General features: G+C 38.2%; 1 protein-coding gene across 2 annotated transcripts in view; it reads right to left on the reverse strand.

The window, feature by feature from the left end:
• prkcz (protein kinase C, zeta) overlaps positions 1-25,268 on the reverse strand; it is a 381,379-nt gene that overhangs the window by 183,032 nt on the left and 173,079 nt on the right. For both annotated transcript variants that reach the window (XM_051931388.1, XM_051931389.1), the window contains exon 6: positions 22,022-22,108. In XM_051931388.1, coding sequence (XP_051787348.1) covers positions 22,022-22,108 — 87 coding nt within the window. The remainder of the gene's footprint in view (positions 1-22,021; positions 22,109-25,268) is intronic.

Raw genomic sequence — 25,268 nt, forward strand, 5'->3', positions numbered from 1 at the left:
ACTGTGCAGCATGTCTTTTCAGGAATCAGCTTTACAAAAGATAGCAACGTGAAGATAATCTTTCAGCATTTTTAGACGAGCGTCCGTATCGTCTAGGTGTGCAAACAGCCCCCCTGCTCAATCCCCATACGTCAGGATCACAGATAGTCAGCGCAAGAGAGACAGAAAAGTAAGCCGGGTAGCTTCTCAGCCATCTGCCAATAGCGTCCCTTGTATGAAATCAACTGGGCAAACCAACTGAGGAAGCATGTACCAGAAATTAAAAGACCCATTGTCCGCAGAAATCCGCGATATATATTTAAATATGCTTACATATAAAATCACAATTTAAATGACCGCTACGCGCTCGTGTTGACTCGCCGACGCCCAGAGCAGAAAGAACGCGCTCCGGCCGCTCCAACCGCGCCATGCGGGGAGTGAGAGAGACGCCAATATCTCACACTCTCTCCCCCCTTAAAGAAATTAAATGGGCGCGAGTGAGACCACTGACCTCCCTCCCTTCTATTAGTTATAGGTTATAGTACGTTCGGCTTATCCATGAGTCCGGCTTATCTATGATACGATTTTATTTTAAAAATTCGTATGATTTTTGGTCTCCGGCTAATACACGAGTCCGGCTTATAGACAAGAACTTAGGGTAATATTGTGTGCTTGAGAATTCACTGGAAAGAGCACACTTTTATTCAAATTAATTCTGAGACCAGAAATCTTTTGAAATTCTGTTAGTGCTGTTAGGACTGCAGGAACAGTATTTTGTGGATCTGATATACAGTGTATAGAGTACCATATCATCTGTATATACAGAAATATTCTGTTCAAGTCCTTCTCTGACAGTCTCCTTTATCTCATAAACATTTCGACAGTGAACTCCCAGTGTCCTCAATGGCGATTGCAAAAAGCAGTGGTGACAAGGTGCACCATTGTCTAGTACCGCGTTATAATTTGAAATAGTCTGAATTAATGTTGTTAATACAAACTGAAGCTTCTGGACTGGTATACAGTATTTGATCCATGTACAAATGTTTAGGCCAAACCCAAATTTCTCCAATGTAGTGAAAAGGTAGTTCCATTCAACCATATCAAATACTTTTTCTGCATCCAACAATAATATAATCTTCGGGGTGTTAGACTTTGTGGGTGAATATATTACATTAAGCAGGTATCGAAGATTGGAAGCTAAATGTCTGCCCTTCATAAATCCGGTTTAGTCTTTTGATATTACCAAAGGAAGCACTTTCTCAATCCTTCTAGCTAGGACTTGAGAGTAACTTAATATCATTATTCAGAAGCAAAATTGGTCTGTATGAAGCACATTGTAATAAGTCCTTATTTTGCTTAGGAAAGATGGTGATTAATGCTTGGCGAAAAGTTTGAGGTAGAATTTTATTGCCTCAAAGCTTCTGTAAATGTTGCTAATAAAAGGGGAGCTAGCTTAATTGAGAATGTTTTTCTTTATAAAATTCAGCAGGGTAGCCATCTGGGCTTGCTGCTTTCCCACTCTGAAGTGAGTTTATAGCATCTAGTAATTCTGATAGTACCAGAGGTTTATCCAATTCCTCTGCACTGAGAGTATCTTCTTGTGGTATCTATAATGCATCTAGAAATGCATTAGGTTGCGTCTTGTCTTCTTTAAACTCAATAGAATATAAAGACTTATAGTAGTCTCTAAATGTATGCATTATATTTTTATGGTCTCTGTCTGTGTTGGTGATTGCTGGGATTGCATTGCATACTTTCTGCTTGTGGATTTTTTGAGTTAAGATCTTATAAGCTTTCTCTCCATGTTCATAGTAATGATGTCTTGATTTAAAAATGAGTTGTTCTGTTTCTTTAGTTGTCAAGAGATTGAGTTCTGAATGCAGAACCTGTCTTTTCCTATCAAGTGCTTTATTTGGACACCTGGCATGTTCTCGATCTATTCTGGTAAATTCACTGATTAGCTCTGACATCTTCATGGTTTCCAATTTACTTCTGTAGGAAAGATATGACATAATATGCTCTCTTAAGATAGCCTTCAGAGTTTCCTAGAGTATTCCTGCAGAAATCTCTGATAATGTATTTGTCTTTTAAAAAAAGATTTGCTTGGATATAAATTCCGTACAGTTCTCATCTGCTAATAAAAGTAGGTTAAGATGCCAGCTGCGAGATGAGTATGTGGAGCATAATGATTTTAGCTCCTTGATCAAATGGGCGTGGTCAGAGATAACAATAGCGTCATACTTACAAGATTTAATTGTAGGCAAGAAGTTGTTATCTATAAAGAAATAATCAATTCTTGAGTAGCAGTGATGCAGTGGTGAGTAGAAGGAATATGCTCTTGAGTTTGGGTTTAGATATCTCCAGGGGTCTGATAAGTTGTGACAAACTGTGCAATTGTCTTTGCAGTGTTAGATGTCATTGCCCCTGTGGCAGGAGACCTATCTAGGTCTGGATTTAAAATATAATTAAAGTCAACAGCCATTATAATTTTATTAATGTTCATATCGGTAATGGATGCAAAAACATTTTGGATGAAGTTCCTATCATCCACATTGGAAGTACAGATTATTTATCAAAATTACTTTAGAGTTAAATAAATTACCCATGATGATCACATATCTCCCTTCAGGATCAGATACTACATCTGTTACTACAAATGAGACTGTTCTATGTGTAAGAACTCCCACACCTCTAGTTCTCTTTGTAAAGCTGGAATGGAATATTTGGGCAGTCCAGTCTCTGTGCAGCCAAAACTGATCCTTGCTTACTAAGTGGGTCTCCTGTAAAAATACTATTTTAGCATTTAGGCCTGTTAGGTGAGAGAATACTTTCTTTCTCTTTAATTCGTGATTCAGACCTTTAAAATTCCAGCTCACAAAGTTAACTGTTCGGTCATGGAGACATTGCTTCTATTATCATTTTGTAGTCTTAACTTAAGATAAGACAGCTTTGACCTTAATTTCCAGTTTTCCTAGGAGTTATTGCCATGAAGGTTATTGTTATACGGATTAAAAGGATAGATTAGAGATAGCTTGCTCTCTCCCTGCCTACTGCCCCCACACCCCCATTTTGCCTCCCCACATGAGGCTAGACCACACTTCACAGTCTCAGTCCTCTGACATACCTAAAGAGAAAGCATATCAAAAATAAAACAAGCACCCATACAAGGATTAAAATAGAGGTATTTATTGACAATAACATCCAAATACTATAAGTATAAAATATAATCTTAAAAAGTCTTGAGAGAATAAACCCAGGGAATGATGTTCAACAGTAGCCCTGGATAAGTTTAGTAAGCCCTAATACAATAAACCAAGGGTATGATGTTAAACAGTCTCCTTAAAAAATGTTTTTTTTTTTTTTTTTTTTTAAACAAATATATCTACATATATATATATATTTATAAATATAATTTTAATTAAAACATAAACAAAAAGTAGCTGAGAAGGAAATAGGATGTATAATTATGGTACCAGTATCAATGCAAGTGGATCAAACAGCTTGTAAGATCTTCTTTGCCATGCACGGACAGGATGCGACTCACGATTATATTTCAAAAAGTGTCGGGATCAGTTTTCTTAGCCCTTTTTCTGCTTCCTCCGTAAAAGTAAAAATGTAGAGATGGCCTTGAATGTCCACTCTCAGTTTGGCAGGATACAAGAGGCTGTATTTGATCTTTGCTTTCTGTAAGCGGTGTTTAATGTTGTAAAATGCGGCACGTTTAGCAGCTATTGAGGGTGAGAAATCAGGGAAAACACTAATGTGGTTATTTTCAAATACAACCTCTGGTTTCTGACTGAGAAATAACATTATATGTTAATTAAATTGTAATTTTCAAAACGCACCATAAGAGTCCTAGCTTTAGAGGTATTTGATCCCCATACACAGTAAGCTGCTACTATCTCGGTGTCTGATTTGAAGTCCTTTCCAATTAGTTTAGAGAATAGTTCAGCAACGAATTTGGAGTTACACGATTCTCAGGGAGACCCTCGATTCTAATATTATTCCTTCTGCATCCATGTACCAGTGCAGCAAGTCTGTCTCCAAGTACTTTGCATTCGGAATTTGTAGCCATTGCTTTTCCATAAGCGGTAGATGCCAGTTGTTCAGACTTTTGCCTAATGTCTTCCAAATGAGCACCAAGTGCTCTCAGGTTTATTCTCAAACTTAGACACATTTTTCTTTATTTGTTCCTCATTTTTTTCTAGAATACCTTTAAATGTTGCTTCAAAGCTATTATTTAAACATTTTTCCTGGTCTTTAAGCTTCTCATTTTATCTTGTGTATATTCTTTATTTCTTTCCTTATATCATTTATTTCTTTCTTTATAACTTTTTTTAAATCATCCTTGAGCTCCTTTATGTCTTGAGCGGTAACGGAGGGCATTGAGGCGATCATTACCTTTAGTTCAGACAGATCATTTCGTCCTTATCCGTGCTCTGTGGGTGAAGTGGCAAGCCCAATTAAAGTCGATGTTCCCAGCTTGTGAGGTGTAGTTGAGAACGCGGAAGCTAAGGTCATTTTCAGTTTTAATGAATCTTCTGGAATTGACAAGCTATCCTGACCCGACTCGCTTGCACATTTGCTCTCAGTTTTGCTCTTGGCTGGAAACAATGTAGCAGGAAATCTGTGCTTTCACCTATCTGTTCCATGTCAGCCTCTGAAAGGCCGTTCCTTGACCTTGGACTTGATGCCTGGAAGAAGCTTTAGCTGTCTTTTCCATTTTATTCTGAGCCCTTTTCCTGCCGCTCATCTTTATATATGCTTGCATATATTGCAATTAAAAACCCTCAGGTGGAGTAAATGCAGGACACCTCAGAATGATAAAAAAATAAGAGAAAAAATAACACAGCTGCTAACGGAGTTCCACTTCAGACGTCCATCTCCCATAATGGACAAGACCAATGGTGTTGATGCTCTTTCTTTTTAGTGTTCAGATCATAAGAGTACGTATTGTAATGACCTGAGGGTATAAGACATAAACAATTATCCTTAGCAATCTGGCAAGTTTGGCACTAGTTAACTCTTGAAAGGACCATTAGTGCCTTTGTGGTTGAACCTTCTATCTGCTTCTAAGTTGCTCTACCATGCCACTTCAATGTTCTGCAGCTCCACTGTGCTCCCAGCTGCCTTTCCCTGCCTGCACCTACCACTGCTGGCTTTCCTTGTGATGCCTAGGACATCAAAAGTGATAAACTGAGAATGGACTGAGCAATGAGGACACATTACAACAAGAGGTAGGTGCAAATTTGCAAGTGGCACCTCTTATTTTACAATCAAAAAAAAGCAATGTGAAAAAACAAAGCGCAAAAATCTCAATAAACAAATAATCTAAAAAAACATGCCCAGTGAGGTTAAAAACCAATAAATATTGATTATAAAAAATGAATTAAGTGACACAATTTTATTCAAAAATGCACTAAAGTAAAATAGCAATTTTTTCTTGTACTAAGATTTTGTTGGTCATATGTGACTAAAAATAAAGTCGTGAGGTGTCCATAAAAGATTTAGTCAGTGAGTCATTGTCCAACCCGCTACATCCTAATATGGGGTCACGGGGGTCTGCTGGAGCCAATCCCAGCCAGCACAGGGCGCAAGGAAGGAACAAACCCGGGCAGGGCGCCAGCCCACCACAGGGCACATACACACCCCTATACCAAGCACACACTAGAGAGGATTTGTTCTGTTCTGTGTATTGTATTGTATTGACCCCCTTCTTTTTGACACCCACTGCATGCCCAACCTACCTGGAAAGGGGTCTCTTTTTGAACTGGCTTTTCCAAGGTTTCTCCCATTTTTTCCCTACAAGATTTTTTTTTTTTTTTGAAGAGTTGGTCTCGTCCGTTGTGGGAGAAGGACGTCTGAAGCTGTGCTCCGTTAGCAGCGTTGTTATTATTTCTTAATTTCCCGAGGTATCCTGTATTTATCCAACCCGAGGGTTCTATTACAGTATATGCAAGCATATATAAACATGGCCAGCAAGAAAGGGGGCCAGAAAGAAACAGAAAAGAAACCTAAAGTTACATCCAAGCCTAGACAGGCTAGTTCAAGTTCAAGTTCAAGGTATGGCCTATCAGAGACTGACCTGGAACAGACAGGCGAAAGCCCAGACTCCTCTGGACCACGGTCAGCTGCATCATCTCCAGTTGAGAGCGAAAATGGCAGCGAATGTGCAAGTGATGCAGGTCACAATAGCTTGCCGATTGGAGAAGATCACTTGAAACTGGAAAAGGCCTTGCAGTCCGCGCTTTCACTTACTCCTCGCAAGCCGAGAACATCGGCTGTAATAGAGCCCGCTGCTTCACCTACGGTGCACAAAAGCAGAAATGATCTGTCCGAACTGAAGGTGATGATTGCTGAGCTCAAGCAAGAGATAAAGAATGATATAAAGAAATAAATAAATAGTATGCTCAAGACAAACGAGAGGATAAGTGAAAAGACAAGCAAGAAGACAAGTGAGAATCTGCAGCGGGAGCTGCAAGACCTGCGACAGGATAAGAAAGACTCGGAGAAACGTGTATATAATCGCTTTGAGGCGGCCTTTAAATGTATGCTGGAAAAAATTGAGGAGCACATTCAGGAAAATGTGTCTAAAATAAGCACATTTGTCGATCAGCTGGAGGATGTTAAACAGACATTCACGACTCAAATTGAAACAGGCGAAAATCTAGCATCCACCACTGATGGAAAAGCAACAGCCGTGAAATCCAAATGCAAAAAACTCGGAGACAGACTTGCTGCTCTGGAAGATGGATGCAGAAGGAATAATATTAGAATTGAAGGTCTACCTGAGAATCGCAAAAGTCCAAACCCAGTGAAATTCGTAGCTGAACTATTCTCCAAAATAATTGGAGAGGACTTTAAATCAGACACCGAGATAGCTGCAGCTTATCACATACGGGGATCGAACAACTCTAAGCATAGGACTTTTATTGTGCGCTTCGAGAAGTTACAATCAAAGTTAAATGTAATGTCACTTCTCAGACAGAAACAAGAGATTATGTGTGAAAATAACCTAATTCGTATTTTCCCTGACTTCTCACCCTCAACAGCTGCTAAGTAACCATCCTTTTATAGTATTAAACAGCGCTTACGAAAAGCCGATATCAGATACAGCCTCTTGTATTCTGCCAAACTGAAAGTGGAGATTCAAGGCAAACATTACATATTTACCAGTAGAGAGGAAGCAGATAAAGAGTTAAGAAAGCTGATCCCGACACTTTCCTGAAATAAGACTGTGAGTCGCATCCTGTCATGGCATCGTAAAGAAGATATCACCGGCTGTCTGATCCGCTTGCAATGACACTGGTACCGTAATTATACATCCTTTTCCCTTCTCGGTCACTATTTGTTTTTATTTTAATTACAGTTATACACATTTATGTATGTATGTGTGGAAGAAATTAAATTTGTAACCCTTTTTTTTTTTTTTTTTTTACTATTCTAAAGGAGACTGCTTAACACCATTCCCTGGGTTTACTATCTTAACATTTCAAGAATGTAGAAGATTTTCTTTTTTTTTATATTTTATACTTATAGTATTTAGACTGTATTGGCAATAGATATCACTATTTTAATTCACATACACCGCTGCTGGGGGCTTGTTTTGTTATGGACGTGCTCTGTCTCTAGGTATGTCAGAGGACTGGGACTTTGTGAAGTGTGGTTCAGAACATGAAGAACACGCCAGGTGTCCAAGTGAGGCTCTTCATAGGAAAAGCCAGGCTCTGAATTCAGAGCTTAACCTCTTAACAACTAAAGAAATTGAACAACTCATTTTTAAATCAAGACATCATTACTATGAACATGGAGAGAAAGCTAACAAGCTTTTAGCTCAACAAATCCACAAGCAAAAAGTTCGCAATGCAATCCCAGCAATTACCAACAAAACGGGGACATAATCATTGACCATAAAAATATAAGGCACACATTTAGAGACTGCTATAAATCCTTATATTCTAGATAGATAGATAGATAGATAGATAGATAGATAGATAGATAGATAGATAGATAGATAGATAGATAGATAGATAGATAGATAGATAGATAGATAGATAGCTTTATTAATCCCAGGGGGAAATTCACATATTCCAGCAGCAGCATACTGATACAAAAAACAATATTAAATTAAAGATTGATAACAATCCAGGTAAAAACAGACAATAACTTTGTATAATGTTAACGTTTACCCACCCCGGGTGGAACTGAAGAGTCGCATAGTCTGTCAGTGGAGCAGGACAGTGACAGCAGTCTGTCGCTGAAGCTGCTCTTCTGTCTGGAGATGACACTGTTTAGTGGATGCAGTGGATTTTCCATAATTGATAGGAGCCTGCTGAGCGCCCATCACTCTGCCACAGATGTCAAGCTGTCCAGCTCCATGCCAACAATAGAGCCTACCTTCCTCACCAGTTTGTCCAGGCGTGAGGCGTCCTTCTTCTTAATGCTGCCTCCCCAGCACACCACTGCGTAGAAGAGGGCGCTCACCACAACCGTCTGATAGAACATCTGCAGCATCTTATTGCAGATGTTGAAGGACATCAGCCTTCTCAGGAAGTATAACCGGCTCTGTCCTTTCTTACACAGAGCATCAGTGTAGGCAGTCGCGTCTAATTTATCATCCAGCTGCACTCCCAGGTATTTATAGGTCTGCACCATCTGCACATAGTCATCTCTGATGATCACGGGGTCCATGAGGGGTCTGGGCCTCCTAAAATCCAGCTCCTTGGTTTTGCTGGTGTTCAGGTGTAGGTGGTTTGAGTCGCACCATTTAACAAAGTCCTTGATTAGGTCCCTATACTCCTCCTCCTGCCCACTCCTGATGCAGCCCATGATAGCAGTGTCGTCAGCGAACTTTTGCACGTGGCAGGACTCCGAGTTGTATTGGAAGTCCGATGTATATAGGTTGAACAGGACCGGAGAAAGTACAGTCCCCTGTGGCGCTCCTGTGTTGCTGACCACAATGTCAGATGTGCAGTTCCCAAGACACACATACTGAGGTCTGTCTTTAAGATAGTCCACGATCCATGCCACCAGGTATGAATCTACTCCCATCTCTGTCAGCTTGTCCCTAAGGAGCAGAGGTTGGATTGTGTTGAAGGTGCTAGTGAGTTTAAAGAAGACACAATCTAGTGCATTTCTGGATGCATTACTGATACCACAAATAGATACTCTTAGTGCAGAGGAATTGGATAAACCTCTGCCGCTACCAGAAAAACTTAATGCTATAAAGTCACTTCAGAGTGGGAAATCAGCAGGCCCCGATGGCTACCCTGACGAATTTTATAAGTTCTCCACTCAGCTAGCTCCCCTCCTATTAGCAACATTAACAGAAGCTAGAGACAATAAAATTCTAGCTCAAACTTTTCGTCAAGAATCAATCACCATCTTTTTTAAACAAAATAAGGACGTATTACAATGTGCATCATATAGACCAATTTCACTTCTGAAAAATGATGTCAAATAAAAGTGACACTAAACTATGTACATTTAATAAGTACTGTACGTAGATAATTAATTATGGTTACTCACCAACAATGACATGATGACTTGTCCGATAACGATGAGTTTAATTTTACTGCACAACAAAGGAGAGCGTTACAGTTCTTCTAAAGGAGCCTCTTCAGGCGGCTGTGTAGCACCGCCGTCATTCTTCTTCCATCAGTCTTCAATCCAAATCCCTAAAGCAGATTCCATCCAGACTACTGCCTTATCACATCCACTTGCAACTCGTTTTGCGCCCTGGTTAAAGGACACTGCGGCTGTAGATCTTATATGCTTTTCCTCCATTTTAAATAAAAAGAATCGTGGACTCATTGATGCTGTAATGGTGTCCTGCAGCGGTGTAGCTGTTCCCTTCCTTCAACATATCCAAAACTTTTACCTTGTCTGCAATCATTTGCATCTTCTGTTGGCGCTTGGACATGGCCCCTGAAGCAGTAGCAGGAGCACGTTAATGCTGAATGAGTGAGATGAGACTTCCTGGTTAATGCAGCACTCCGTTGCTGCGCCAATCAGCACACAGGAACTTTAACTGTGTGCTCTGATTAGGTAGCTTCTCAGTCATCCGCCAATAGCGTCACTTGTATGAAATCAACTGCGCAGACCAACTGAGGAAGCATGTACCAGAAGTAAAAAGACCCATTGTCCGCAGAAACCCGCAAAGCAGCGAAAAATCCGCGTTATATATTTAGATATGCTTACATATAAAATCCACGATAGAGTGAAGCCGCGAAAGTCGAAGCGCGATATAGCGAGGGATTACTGTATATCAGACCCACAAAATACTGTGCCTACAGTCCTAACAGCACTAACAGAATTCCAAAAGATTTCTGGTCTCAGAATTAATTTGACTAAAAGTGTGCTCTTTCCAGTGAATTCTCAAGCACACAATATTAAATTGGACACCTTCACTTTTATCATCGCAGATCAGTTCAGATATCTAGGGGTAAACATCACAAGTAAACATAAAGCACTTTATCAACAAAATTTTGCTGTCTGTATGGAAAAAATCAAGCAAGACTTCCAATGATGGTCAAACCCTTCATCTCACTTTAGCTGGAAGAATTAACATTCTTAAGATGAATATCCTCCCTAAGCTTCTCTTTTTATTTCAAAATATTCCAATATACATCAATAAATCATCCTTTAAGAAATTAGATTCAACCATAACCATGTTTATTTGGAATTCAAAACATCCTCGTATCCAAAGAGCGACCATACAAAGGCCAAAGGCAGAAGGAGGCATGGCTCTGCCTAACTTTCAATTTTACTACTGGGCAGCAAACATACAACATATTAAAACCTGGACATTGACACAAATAGATGAACATATGCAGGCTTGGTCTGCATTAGAAATAGAATCCTGCAGTTCATCTTTATAGTCCTTGCTTTGCGCCCCCATAAATGCAAATTATCGCCAATATACTAATAACCCAATAGTACTTCACTCACTCAGAATACAGAACCAATGTAGGAAACATTTTAAGATAGAGAATTTTTTATCGGTGGCACCACTGCACGAGAATCACCTTTTTCAACCATCGCAAACATATGCAGTTTTTAATGTCTGGAAAACATTTGGGATTAAATTACTTAGAGATCTGTACATCGACAACGTGTTTGCATCCTATGAACAATTACATTCTAACATCTTTAACTTTCCTGCAACACATTTCTTTCACTATCTTCAAATTAGAAACATTGTTAAACAGAACCTGCTCAATTTCCCTCATCTCCCACCTCCCTCTATGCTGGAAAATATATTCATCAGCTTCAAGGACTTAGACAGCATCTCTGCAATATATAAAACCATTTTACAGTCCCTCCCTTTCAAAGATCCAAGAGGACAATGGGAAAAGGATCTCTCCCTCAACATATCAGAAAAGGAGTGGAAGGTAGCAATGCAGAGAATTCACTTGAGCTCCATATGTGCAAAGCATACAATTATTCAACTAAAAATTATATATCGAGCACATCTGTCTCGCTTAAAATTGTCCAAAATGTTTCCAGGGCAAGATCCAACCTGCGAACGCTGCAATCAAGTTCCAGCCTCACTGGGTCACATGTTTTGGGCGTGCACCAAACTAACATCATTTTGGACCAAGATTTTTAAATGCCTTTCAGACAGCCTTGGTGTCACAATCCCTCCTAATCCACTAACAGTTGTGTTCGGTGTTCTTCCAGATGGGTTTAAAGTGGAGAAGGACAAACAAACTGTAATTGCCTTTACTACACTATTGACACGTAGACTTATCTTGCTCAACTGGAAGAATACTAACTTTCCCCTTTTAAGTCAATGGGTAACTGATGTTATATATTATTTGAAATTGGAAAAAAAAAAATTCTCACTTAGAGGATCTGTGCAGAAATTTTTCCAAACCTGGCAGGATCTAATCAATAATATTTTATTGCAAGCTTTTAAAGCACTGAGGAAGCAGATTCTCTCCCTATTCTCTTTTTTTCTTCTTCTCCATTTATCTATATTCACTTATTAATTTATCTATTTGCTTATTTTTACTAGGTTTAAGTTTTATTTTGCTGGCCATGCTCTCTTTCTCACGGGTGGGGGTTGATTTGTTTTCAATCCTATTTGTATTGAATATTGTGTGATTTCAATAAAATCAATAAAAAAAAAAAATTAAAAAAAAAAGATTTTTTTTTTGGAGTTTTTCCTTAAGGGGCCTGTTAAAGTCCATTGTGGTACTTCTTGTGTGATTTTGGGCTATATAAAAATAAATTGTATTGTATTGAGACAGTTTAGGATCGCCAATGCACCCAACCTCCATGTCTTTGGACTGTGGGAAGAAACCGGAGCACCCGGAGGAAACCCATGCATACACGGGAAGAACATGCAAACTCCACGCAGGGAGGACCTGGGAAGTGAACCCAGGTCTCCTTACTGCGAGGCAGCAGCGCTACCACTGCGCCACTGTGCTGCCCATAAAAGAATAGAAAGAAAATAACACATCATCACAAGTTGATTATAATATGGTTATAATTGCAGAAATTTTCAAATTGTAAGAGCTTTATTTATTTTTTGAATAATTTAAGTAATTTGTGTACAATGGTCTTGAACCTTCAAGCATTTAATTGAACATGCTAAGCACTTGACCAATGCTGCCCAACTGTGATATTGAAGTCATTTGACAAAACTTCAATATCAATCAAAATTATTATTTTTTTATTATTAATTTGTCTGCATTGGTTGATCAAAAGTTCAACATGCTAACCACTTGACCAACATTTTTCATATATATGAGTGTTGGCTAAAAGCATTATACAGTATATGTTCAGTTGCTAAAAGTGTAATATAAGGTGTCACACATGTGCGCATGGGAGGCACATCAACCCCTCACATCCACATCAACAAAGACATGCATTTGTACTACATTAAAGAATTATTGACCCCACCCACTACACAGTGTAACTATGAAAGTTTATTTAAAAAAAAAATTTTTAACCTTCATTGTGGTTTTAATGAATGTCACATTGTACAGGTGAAAATTCGTGATTTTTTTGCAGCATGATGTTATTTCATCCACTAGATGACAGCAGAATACTGTCCTGAGCATCATTCAGGCTTAAAAATGTAAAGAGGATCATTATACATCACCCGACGTCTGACGCATGCTTAACACTAGAATCCCTGAAGCCTACGAAAACCTCGTAATCCCGGGCCACCTTAAATTCCTTCGCACCTCTCCATTAGTGTCTTTGTTTTGTAAATGTGTCAATCAGCACTGGCATCAGGCAGCCTGCTATCCCATCCCCCCACCGACACAGCTTGTCGTACACCACGTTCTCCCAGCTCAAGTCTGTTTATCTGGGTGTTAGGTGCCTTGTATAGGGTAAATAATATATCGTTATTTGGAACACGTATATTTCATGTGTTCCATGTCTACAATGATCTATGTAAATGCAGGATGACAGGAAATGCTAGGCAAGAAATATTGAACACATAAATAGAACAGAACCTTTTTTCATGTTCTATTAATAATTGGCCAAATGCTGACGTGAAGTGTATATAATGTGTGAAGACTAAAGTCCAAATATCAAACAAACAATTTCACAAAAGACACAGATATAGCAAAACAAGTGTGCTTTTTTCAAGAATGTAACCAAAGTAAAAGAAATTGGGATAGGGAACAATACACACACACCCATATATACATCTGCTTGGCTGGTGTAGAGGTAAGAACTGCTGTCTCTAAGTCGAGAGGTGGCAGGTTTGATCCCAGGGCTTTCATACATTAACTGTAATTACACAGAATTCTGAGCCCAAGTCACGCTTAGGGTTAATGCCAAGGAAATTAGAGAAAAGTTAGCTTTCAAATTAGGTGAAAAAAAAATGAATACATTTGAAACATCCACAAAACTTCTGATTCAGACTTAATTCTTTCTGGTATGAAATGAAGACTGTTACAGAAGACTGCTTATAAGCTTTTACATGTATTTTATTTAGATGTTTGTACAGCCATTTTCAAATGTGTGTCAGGAAACCTACTATTATAAGTACTATATTTTGATCCCTGTCTTGATGAGAGTTGAAAATTACCATAAGACTAGGTGCTCACTGACAGATGTGGGATAAAACAGAGGTAGATGTTAAACTCCTACATAATAAAAATTATATGTAATATGTTGCATAAAAGGAGACCTACCTCTGCATTCTGGTACAATGATGGTATTTACATTGAATGATGTTGATTAAAAAAAAACATGTAATCAACAATAAATTAAATAAATAATATTAGCAAAAAAGATAAAAAACATAGATTTCACATGAGAGGAAAGTATAACATTAAATGTGTATAGAGTCAGACATTTGGCCCCATCCAATGTTCCACAGCATGGGGTAGATGGAGTAAGCAGCTGTGCATGTAATTTGTTGAGCTGCATTACATTGTTTGGCAGACAGCACATTTTATTTAAAGTAGAAATAATGTTACCAGTTTATGAAACTTTCTGAATGTAGTTGGGAGTGATAAAATCAGAGATGTATTTACTACAGACTGTTAATGCAGTTCACTGCTATCAGATTCTGGTAATGCTAGGTACAAACAGGACTGGAGGTTGGTTAGACTGGAAAAAGATTTCTAGAAATGCCCAGAGATGCCATAAGCTAAAAAAAATCACAACAAAGTGGTCATATTACCATACATACTCACGTTTAAGTTCTCTCATGGATAAGTTGGGGCTTGATTTTACCGTATAATTTCCGGTATTTTATAATGTCATTCATATAAGTCGAATGCAGAAAACTCACACTATTGGTCCAAGAGATTATGATATGCTAACGCCCACCTGAGAGAGTAATCAGAGAGCACACTGACTTTTTTTCTATGTATTGTGCGACCACACAGTAATACCCAAACTATTCCGAAGCAACGTTTGCACTGTTTTGCGTTTTTTGTATCTCACACCCTCATACACCTTTATTGTAAGAGCATCCCTTATCTATGATGGAGAGTTAGATCAGAAGAAAATATGAAGCTGGTTTTAAATTCAAAGTCATTGAAGTGGTGAAAGAAATTGGTACCTGTGCTGCTGCAACAAAATTCAATGTGTCTGAGGAACTGGTGCGAGATTGGAGGAAGCAAAAAAAAACTCGCATTTTTGAATGGGAGTATAAGTCGGGGTCTGATTTTATGATCGATTTTTCGGGTTTCAAGATCTGACTTATACGTGAATATATACGTATTTACTATTTTATTTTGCTTATTTGCTTACTATATTATTTAGAAAGAAAAAGAAGCTTACCTCTAGTGTAAACTTCTACATATTAAACTAGGATCAACCTTGGCCTCTAAAGTACAAATCACCTTCCTTAAACACTACACCATAACAGCACAGTGTTTGTAAGCTTTAAAATATAAAACAGTGAACAAATCAAATTTATGGATATGTGTACATCAAAAGTAGACTGTATTATTTTAAGTAAAAGTGTCATAGAAACTTAATTATTTTGATATTTAGTTATGTATTTTTTAGACTGTTAATTCTATTCTGAAATAGTGTAAAACATTATAACTTTTTATAATGTGTATAAATTCAATAGTCAGAACATATATGCCAAACATTTTTCACAAAATAACTATAGCAAGTGACCTAGTAGCTATAAAATTCCTTTAATGTATTATTTAAATGGACACAGTAAAGAGATTAATGAAGCAATCTTATCACTAACAAATGACACTTCACAAATGCCATTTTTTGGTCATTTTGACTAGCCAAGCATGTAGCGCAGTATCTTGCACATGAAATAACTTAGGCAGAGGTCATTGGTAATGGCTGCATCTGTATAAGCGTTGCATTCAGACACAAATTGTCTCTTTTTCTCTGGTAAAGATGGTCATTGGTAGGTCGCTAGAAATGAGGACATTTGGGTTGAAAAATTAGGACTTTTGAGGATGCCTTTCCCTATTGATACCATAATGCGCCTTTATACTGTCTTATGCTTTTTAAAATGATATAAACCTTTAGTAACAATTTATCAATATAATTATGATATGATGGCCACAATCATCATCACTGGCAAACTAATAACCCATTAAATATTTTGAATATGTCAAGCCTCTTAAATTAACAGACTTCATTCCTTCCATTCTTATTTGGCTCGTTTAACTGTCGGAAACCTGTAAAAAAATTATACATAATAAATTCACTTCTAGTAAAATAAAAATAATCTTACTTTTTTCAATTTAGTTTATTTGCATTTACATTTCAACCTTTTTTTATATTTTTCCACTGAAGTGATTTTTCTCAGTAAATCTAATATAGTCTGAAAATTTGATAAAACAAGGATATTTGTTGTTCAAGTAGTCTATGAACTTGCACTTTCTTTTTGGTATAATGGGTATTCCTGAATTAATGTAAATGAAAGAATTATGAAAATATTATTAAATTATTTGAAGAAGTGACTTATTACTTGATCAACTGATAACTAAAATAATATTACATTTATATGACAGAATAAATGTGTAATTTTTTTTAATTAGCTGAAACTTTAATAGTTGACTCATTCATTTACAATTATAAATCCAGTTTAGAACAACGGGTAGTAATAATATTTTCTATTAAAATATTACAAAGCAGTACTTACTCGCACTTAAATGCGACAGACTGTACCAAGTATGAAATTTCTTGTTTAATCAAGCTGCTGAAAGAAGAATCGAAAATAAGATCTCACATACAAAATGTGAAATTGTAATTTCAATTTTAAATAAATTCACTTAGTTACGGTGAATTAAGATTACAAATAATTAGAAGATAACGCTGAATTCAAAAGATGAAGTAAAAAAGCCAAGTTCGACAGACAAAAGTCAAGAACTCAAAGGGTTTTTTCTATTCTTGTCAATATCTGCATTGTTTACTACCGGAACAGAAGTGAAGATTCTGGGGAAAAAAGTGTGCACACTACTTCTGCAAGTACTGATTGATGTACAGCTTTCAAATTTTACCAATGAGAAGGATAAGGAGATTTTCAAATTTTATGAGCCAAAATTCCAGACGTTTTCAAAATTTTATAAATTCCTCCCAGACAGTCCATGGCACGTACAAAATGAGGACAGGTCTGGGAAAATGAGGATGGTTGGCAGCCCTAGACATTAGGAAAAGAAAACACTGACAAGATTCCGTTATAAGGAGAACAGCATCTAAGACCACTGAAGCATTATTAGAAGAGTCAACATGGATGACATGACTGTCCTTGTGAGAAAATTTTAAATGGGCTGGATAAAATTATGAAGAACAAAGTATAATTCCTTCCATTTTTGAATTAGTGCATTCATCATTTATCTTGCATTAGTGGTGGCTGCACTGAAGCACTGAACAAAAAATAGGGAAAAAAGAGAGCTTTCTTTAACAGACTGTGGAAATCAGAGTGTGAACTTCACAAAGAAACCATCATCATCAAATATCATGCGATTCTGCCCCAGAAAACTACTTAGTTATTAAAAATTTAGACAAGTGGAGGGAAAAATCTAAATAGAAAGCTCACAGATTTAATATGATTATTGTATAGGCTTCTGTAGAAGGAATCATCATTAGGATTTTGAAGGGTAAGATTGAGAAGAAAAAAACCCTGAATATCATCAATTATGAGGATAAAAACACTAATAGTTACTCAGTCACTCACCCAACTGAAAAAAACAGTATTCTGTTCTAAACATTGCGGTTTATATTTAAGCACTACTTAGAAGCATAAATTTTACTCAATGACCAGCCTAATAAATAAGTTCCTGACAGCAAACCTAAATATTGATGGTTGAGCACAGCTTTTTTAATTTGTTTTCAAAATCTTTCATTTATAAGAATAATTATTTAACATAACTGCATTGGCCTCTCTGTGCTACCTGCTGTGTATTGGCACATTTCTACACCATAGGTATACAATAATGATCTAGAGAAGAGTAAAAGGTGCATTTAAATACTCCAGCAATTCCACAATACTTTAAAACATGCCCACTCATAATATCTGTTAACATTGTTAACACTGCAACATTTCAACATCCTTAAAATCAGACTTTCCTTATGCTAGGAAGGGGATAAATATATCAAAACAGTATACAAATGCAACATTTTTCTTCTGATTATATAGTACTAATTCAAACACTCAAAGCTGTGGTGAGACAATCTACTGATGTGAATTTTATTTACTGTAAATGAGCATTCTTTTTTTGAAAACTGAATCCTGCTAAAACACTGGACATCTATTTCCAAAATTACAAAAGCTAATATCAAATTAAGGTGGTCAAGGGTTTGTCTTATTAGATATCTGATACATTTTTGCCAAGAGGAATAGAATTTTGGCAAAAATGTATCAGATATCGGTGAGAGGTGCCGAGCGGGTGTGGGCATACTTATTGCCCCCCGACTTGGAGCCTGTTATTTGGGGTTTACCCCGGTGGATGAGAGGGTAGCCTCCCTCCATCTTTGGGTGGGGGGACGGGTCCTAACTGTTGTTTGTGCGTATGCGCCGAACAGCAGTCTGGAGTACCCACCCTTTCTGGAGTCCCTGGAGGGGGTGGTAGAGGGCATACCTTCTGGGGACTCCCTCATTCTGTTAGGGGACTTCAATGCTCACGTGGGCAATGACAGTGACACCTGGAAGGGCGTGATTGGGAGGAATGGCCCCCCCGATCTGAACCCAAGCGGTGTTTTGTTATTGGATTTCTGTGCTTGTCACGGATTGTCCATAACGAACACCATGTTCAAGCATAGGGGTGTTCATACGTGCACTTGGCACCAGGACACCCTAGGCCTCAGTTCGATGATCGACTTTGTGGTCATGTCGTCGGACTTGTGGCCACATGTCTTGGACACTCGAGTGAACAGAGGGGCGGAGTTGTCAACTGATCACCACCTGGTGGTGAGTAGGCTTCGATGGTGGGGGAGGATGCCGGTCAGGCCTGGTAGGTCCAAATGTATTGTGAGGGTCTGCTGGGAACGTCTGGCAGAGTCCCTTGTCAGAAGTAGCTTCAACTCTCACCTCCGGCAAAACTTTGACCACGTCCTGAGGGAGGTGGGGGACATTGAGTCCGAATGGGCCATGTTCCGTGCCTCTATTGTTGAGGCGGCTGACCGGAGCTCTGGCCGTAAGGTGGTCGGTGCCTGTTGTGGTGGCAATCCCCGAACCCGTTGGTGGACACCGGTGGTGAGGGATGCCGTCAAGCTAAAGAAGGAGTCCTACAGGACCCTTTTGTCCTGTGGGACTCTGGAGGCAGCTAATAGGTACTGGCAGGCCAAGCAGGATGCAGCTTCGGTGGTTGCTGAGGCAAAAACACGGGCGTGGGAGGAGTTTGGGGAGGCCATGGAGAACGACTTTCGGACGGCTTCAAGGAGATTCAGGGTCCGTCAGATAGTTGAACCTCAGATTCAGGAGAAACAGTGTGGTTTTCATTCTGGTCGTGGAACAGTGGGCCAACTCTGCACCCTTAGCAGGGTCCTGGAGGGTGCATGGGAGTTCGCTCAACCAGTCTACATGTGTTTTGTTGACTTGGAAAAGGCATCCGACCGTGTTCCTTGGGGAATCCTGTGGGGGGTACTCCGAGAGTATGGGGTACCGGACACCCTGATAAGGGCTGTTCAGTTCCTATAAAACTGGTTTCAGAGCATGGTCTGCATTGCCGGCAGTAAGTCAAAACCGTTTCCAATGAGAGTTGGACTCCGCCAAGGCTGCCCTTTGTCACCGATTCTGTTCATAACTTTTATGGACAGAATTTCTAGGCGCAGCCACGGCGTTGAGGGGGTCCAGTTTGGTGGGCTCAGGATTGGGTCACAGCTTTTTGCAGATGATGTTGTCCTGTTTGCTTCATCAGGCCATGATCTTCAGCTCTCTCTGGATCGGTTCACAGCCGAGTGTGAAGCGGCTGGGTTGGGAATCAGCACCTCCAAATCCGAGACCATGGTCCTCAGCCGGAAAAGGGTGGAGTGCCCTCTCAGGGTTGGGAGCGAGATCCTGCCCCAAGTGGAGAAGTTCAAGTATCTCTGGGTCTTGTTCATGAGTGAGGGAAGAATGGAGCGTGAGATCGACAGGCGGATCGGTGCAGCGTCTGCAGTGATGAGGGCTCTGCATCAGTCTGTCGTGGTGAAAAAGGAGCTGAGCCGTAAGTCCAAGCTCTCAATTTACCAGTCAATCTAAGCTCCTACCCTCACCTATGGTCATGAGTTATAGGTAGTGACCGAAAGAACGAGATCGCGAATACAAGTGGCTGAAATGAGTTTCCTCCGCAGGGTGCCAGGGCTTTCCCTAAAAGATAGGGTGAGAAGCTCAGTCATTCGGGAGGGGCTCAGAGTAGAGCCGCTGCTCCTCCGCATCGAGAGGAGTCAGATGAGGTGGCTCGGGCATCTGATCAGGATGCCTCCTGGACGCCTCCCTGGTGAGATGTTCTAGGCATGTCTAACCGGGAGAAGGCCCCGGGGAAGACCCAGGACATGCTGGAGGGACTATGTCTCCCGGCTGGCCTGGAAACACCTCGGGATTCTCCCAGAAGAGCTAGAAGAAGTGGCCGGGGAGAGGGAAGTCTGGGCATCTCTGCTCAAGCTGCTGCCCCCGTGACCCGATCTCAGATAAGCGGAAGAGGATGGATGGATGGAATAGAATTTTAGCTTTAACTTCAATTAAATAAGATGGAATGAATTGCAATATATTGCAGAAATGAGTTTCAATATTAAATATATTGAAAATATACATACTTAATACATTGCAAAAAAAATCTCAGTATTATCATATCGTGTCCAAATATAGTGGTACAATTACTATACTATTACGATACTCTTTGCTATTTTCTGTGCTGTAGTGTGCAGGACCAGTAACATCACTTCAAGATAGACTCACTAAATCAGCAAGGTAATTAAGAAGGCAGACTCAGTTCTGTAATGCACTCCAGACACGTTAGCAAAGGATAAGTGAACAAAGACAAAACTGATGGCCGTTATGAATAATGATGCACAGCCTCTCCATGCTACACTATCATTAGGTATTTCAGCTAATTATTATTCAACAGAACTGTGTCAAGAACTGATACTGGTGCTGCTTCATACCTATGACCATATACCGTTATAATATCTCATTATGACTGCTATCTTATTCTTAGACAAGTCAGAATTTGTTCTTCTCTTTTGCAATTTTTCCTTGTGTTTGCTGGGAGTTGTTGTTTTTGTTATATTTCTATATTTCTTAAGCTTGTAGCGTATGCAAAAGCTAAATTTCCCCTTGGGACAATTAATGCATGTATATACTGTATGTGCACACACATAACTACCACTTTACATTTCTCAATGACTAGCCAATCTAGATTTGTGTTATTAACCTAAAATGAATGACTTTGCGGCGTGGGATAGAAACTGAATAAAAGAAAATGTGCACATACTAGTATTATTATACACATATTAGTAGGATGTGCAAACTTGAACTCTGGGCTTTTAAGGGTGCAGTGCTAATCACTGTACTACATTACTGCACAGTTTTATTTTCTAAAAAAAAATATGTATTGTTATTAATCTCAAAATGCATGGCTAGAGTTAACAAAAATAGTTGTGTCCTCATTCCAACTAATTTTGCTTCTGTTTTCACTAACAAAAATATTTACCCTCGGGGAATTAATAAAATGCTAAATAAAAAAAATCAAATCAAAATCACAAACTATATTAAGAAATTCCTTGCTCCTTATATCCCTCTTAATCTCACAACTATTACTGTATTTGGTTCTCCCCTTTTAGTACTTTCCTTCATTATTAATACTGAATGTTTTCTGTTTTTTTCTGTCTCCATGCTGCTAATCTGAATTATGTGCTATGACTTTTTTTTCCTGCTGTATTATATTCACTTTTTCACTTATTTTAGTTTTTTTTTTTTTTGGCGTGTCCATTTTAATAAAATCTTTAAATTCTTCCCCAATGTTTCAATAAAACATTTTCCCATTTTAATTTTTAAACCTTTTTTGCAGGATCTCTTGAAAGTGAATAACTTGTTAGCACTTTTCCAAGAGACAAGTCCATTCTCTTAGTAAAAAGATCTTTTGTTGTCTGACTGCAGCCTCACCTTGCATGTTCTTCTGGAAGTTTTCGTTGTCGTTGCATATGGAACATAAGATCACCGCCATTCACATACTCAATCACAAGGAACAACCTAAACATATGAAAACATTCAAATTAAAATTATATATGAAACATTGAAATTTGTAACTATATGACTATAAAAATCAGGATCTTAGAGGGAAGAAGTTATGAAGATAGTTGAGAAGGCAAAATTTATTTCCAAACTTGATGAAAACAGTTCAACTATTAAGGGGAAAGGAAAAATTATCACATTTGTTTTCTGATTTTCATTTTGTTATAAACAGATAATAAAGCTTTCAATTAGTCTCTAATTATATTTAATAAAACCAATAAAAACTTTTTTAAGATCTAGTCATACTCATCTGAAATAATCTACTAAATTTAAAAATAAGAATTCAAAAGAACTAATTAATTTTATTGAAGCAGTACATGCATTGAAAATAAGGCATTTACATTAAAATCTAAAATTTCCAGACACATTAGTAAATATCATGACAATTTTTCTAACTGCCATCTCTAACAGTGTTCATAGGCTTAACTGTTGCCAGAAAGCAGTATAGATTCAAACAAAATGATTTTTTTCTTATAATTCAAAAGCATTTTGCAGATGGTATTCCTTTTCAATATCACAGAATTATTTAAACCACACACATTGTGCTCAGGTGGTCAAACATTACTCCTGTGACATAAGGAATAATAAGGTCACTATGCCTCTTGCCTTAAAAGGCAACTAAAATAGACTGTCATCAGGAAGTCACCGAAGGGAGCAACCAGCCAACTCCTAGGAATGTAGTAAATGGTTGTTAAATACCAGAGAAATGTAAAGTATAGCAGCACCTGGGCTATCACAATAGAAACTCCCTTCAGCTGTAGCTATTTTAATACAGTATATATGACATCTTCTTCCATGAAAATAACATGTTAATTCTTAAGAATAATTTGCCATTATACGGTTTTGAACTTTGTCAGAAATGGTTGTTAACACTCATAAAATTATAATGGCTGGGGATTTTAATTGTGTTTTAAATCCAGATCTAGATAGGTCTCCTGCCACAGGGGCGATAACATCTAACACTGCAAAGACAATTGCACAGTTTGTAACTGACCACAACTAATCAGAACGCCAAATTCAAGAATATATTCCTTCTACTCACCAGTGCATCATTGCTATTCAAGAACTGATTATTTTTTTGTAGATAACCATTTCTTGCCTACGATTAAATCCTGCAAGTATGTTGCTATTGTTATTTCCGACCATGCCCCTCTGATCCTGGAGATGAAATCATTATGCCCCACATACTCATCTTGCATATGGCGTCTTAACCCACTTTTATTAGCAGACGAGAACTTTACAAAATGTATATCAAAACAAATCAGTTTTCTTCTAGAGATAAATATATCCTCAGAGGTCTCTGCAGGGACACTCTGGGAAACCCTGAAGGCCTTCTTAAGAGGACAAATTATCTCATATCTTTCCCACAGAAACAAACTGGAAAGCAAGCAGGTATCAAAGCTAACCAATGAAATTACTAGAATAGATGAAGAACATGCCAGATGTCCAAGTGAGGCTCTTCATAGGAAAAGGCAGGCTCTGCATTCAGAGCTCAAACCTCTTAACAACTACAGAAACTGAACAACTCATTTTTAAATCAAGACATCATTACCATGAACATGGAGAGAAAGCTAATAAGCTCTTAGCTCAACAAATCCACAAGCAAGAAGTTCGCAATGCAATCCCAGCAATTACCAACACAAACGGAGACATAATCATTGACCATAAAAATATAATGCACACATTTAGAGACTAGTATAAATCCTTATATTCTACTGAGTTTAAAGAAGACAAGACACAATCTAATGCATTTCTGGATGCATTACAGATACCACAAATAGATACTCTTAGTGCAGAGGAATTGGATAAATCTTTGGTGCTACCAGAATTACTAGATGCTATAAAGTCACTTCAGAGTGGGAAAGCAGCAGGCCCCGATGGCTACCCTGATGAGTTTTATAAGAAGTTCTGCACTCAACTAGCTCCCCTCCTATTAGCAACATTAACAGAAGCTAGAGACAATAAAATTCTACCTCAAACTTTTCATCAAGCATCAATTACCGTCTTTCCTAAACAAAATAAGGATGTATTACAATGTACATCATACAGACCAATTTCACTTCTGAATAATGATGTTAAAATACTGTCCAAAGGTCTAGCTAGAAAGATGGAGAAAGTGCTGTCTTCAGTAATATCACAAGATCAAACTGGATTTATTAAAGGCCGACATTTAGCGTCTAATCTTCAATGCCTGTTTAATGTAATATACTACACCCGCAAAGTCAAACATCCCAGAGATTTTATTATCTTTGGATGCAGAAAAAGCATTTGATATGATTGAATGAAACTACCTTTTCAATACATTGGAGAAATTTGGGTTTGGCCTGAACATTTGTGCATGGATTAAACTACTTTATACCAATCCAGAAGCTTCAGTTTGTATTAACAACATTAATTCAGACTACTTTAAACTAGAACGTGATACCAGACAAGGATGCCCCACTTTCGAAATGCTTATGAGATGAAGGGGATTATCAGAGAAGGACTTGAACAGAAAATTTCTTTAAATGCAGACGATATGATACTGTATATATCAGACCCACAAAATACTGTGCCTACAGTCCTAACAGCACTAACAGAATTCCAAAAGATTTCTGGTCTCAGAATTAATTTGACTAGAAGTGTGTTCTTTCCAGTGAATTCTCAAGCACACAATATTAGATTGGACACCTTCACTTTTATCATCACAGATCAGTTCAAATATCTAGGGGTAAACATCACAAATAAACATAAAGCTCTTTATCAACAAAATTTTGCTGTCTGTATGGAAAAAATCAAGTAAGACTTGCATAGATGGTCAACCCTTCATCTCACTTTAGCTGGAAGAATTAACATTCTTAAGATGAATATCCTCCCTAAGCTTCTCTTTTTATTTCAAAATATTCCAACATACATCAATAAATCGTTCTTTAAGAAATTAGATTCAACCATAACCACATTTATTTGGAATTCAAAACATCCATGTATTCAAAGAGTGACCCTACAAAGGCCAAAGGCAGAAGGTGGCATGGCTCTACCTAACTTTCAGTTTTACTACTGGGCAGCAAACACACAACATATTAAAACCTGGACATTGACAAATAGTTGAAAATATGCAGGTTTGGTCTGCAATAGAAAT

The sequence above is a fragment of the Erpetoichthys calabaricus genome, chromosome 8 (genome assembly GCF_900747795.2).
Source record: "Erpetoichthys calabaricus chromosome 8, fErpCal1.3, whole genome shotgun sequence".
NCBI lineage: Eukaryota > Metazoa > Chordata > Cladistia > Polypteriformes > Polypteridae > Erpetoichthys > Erpetoichthys calabaricus.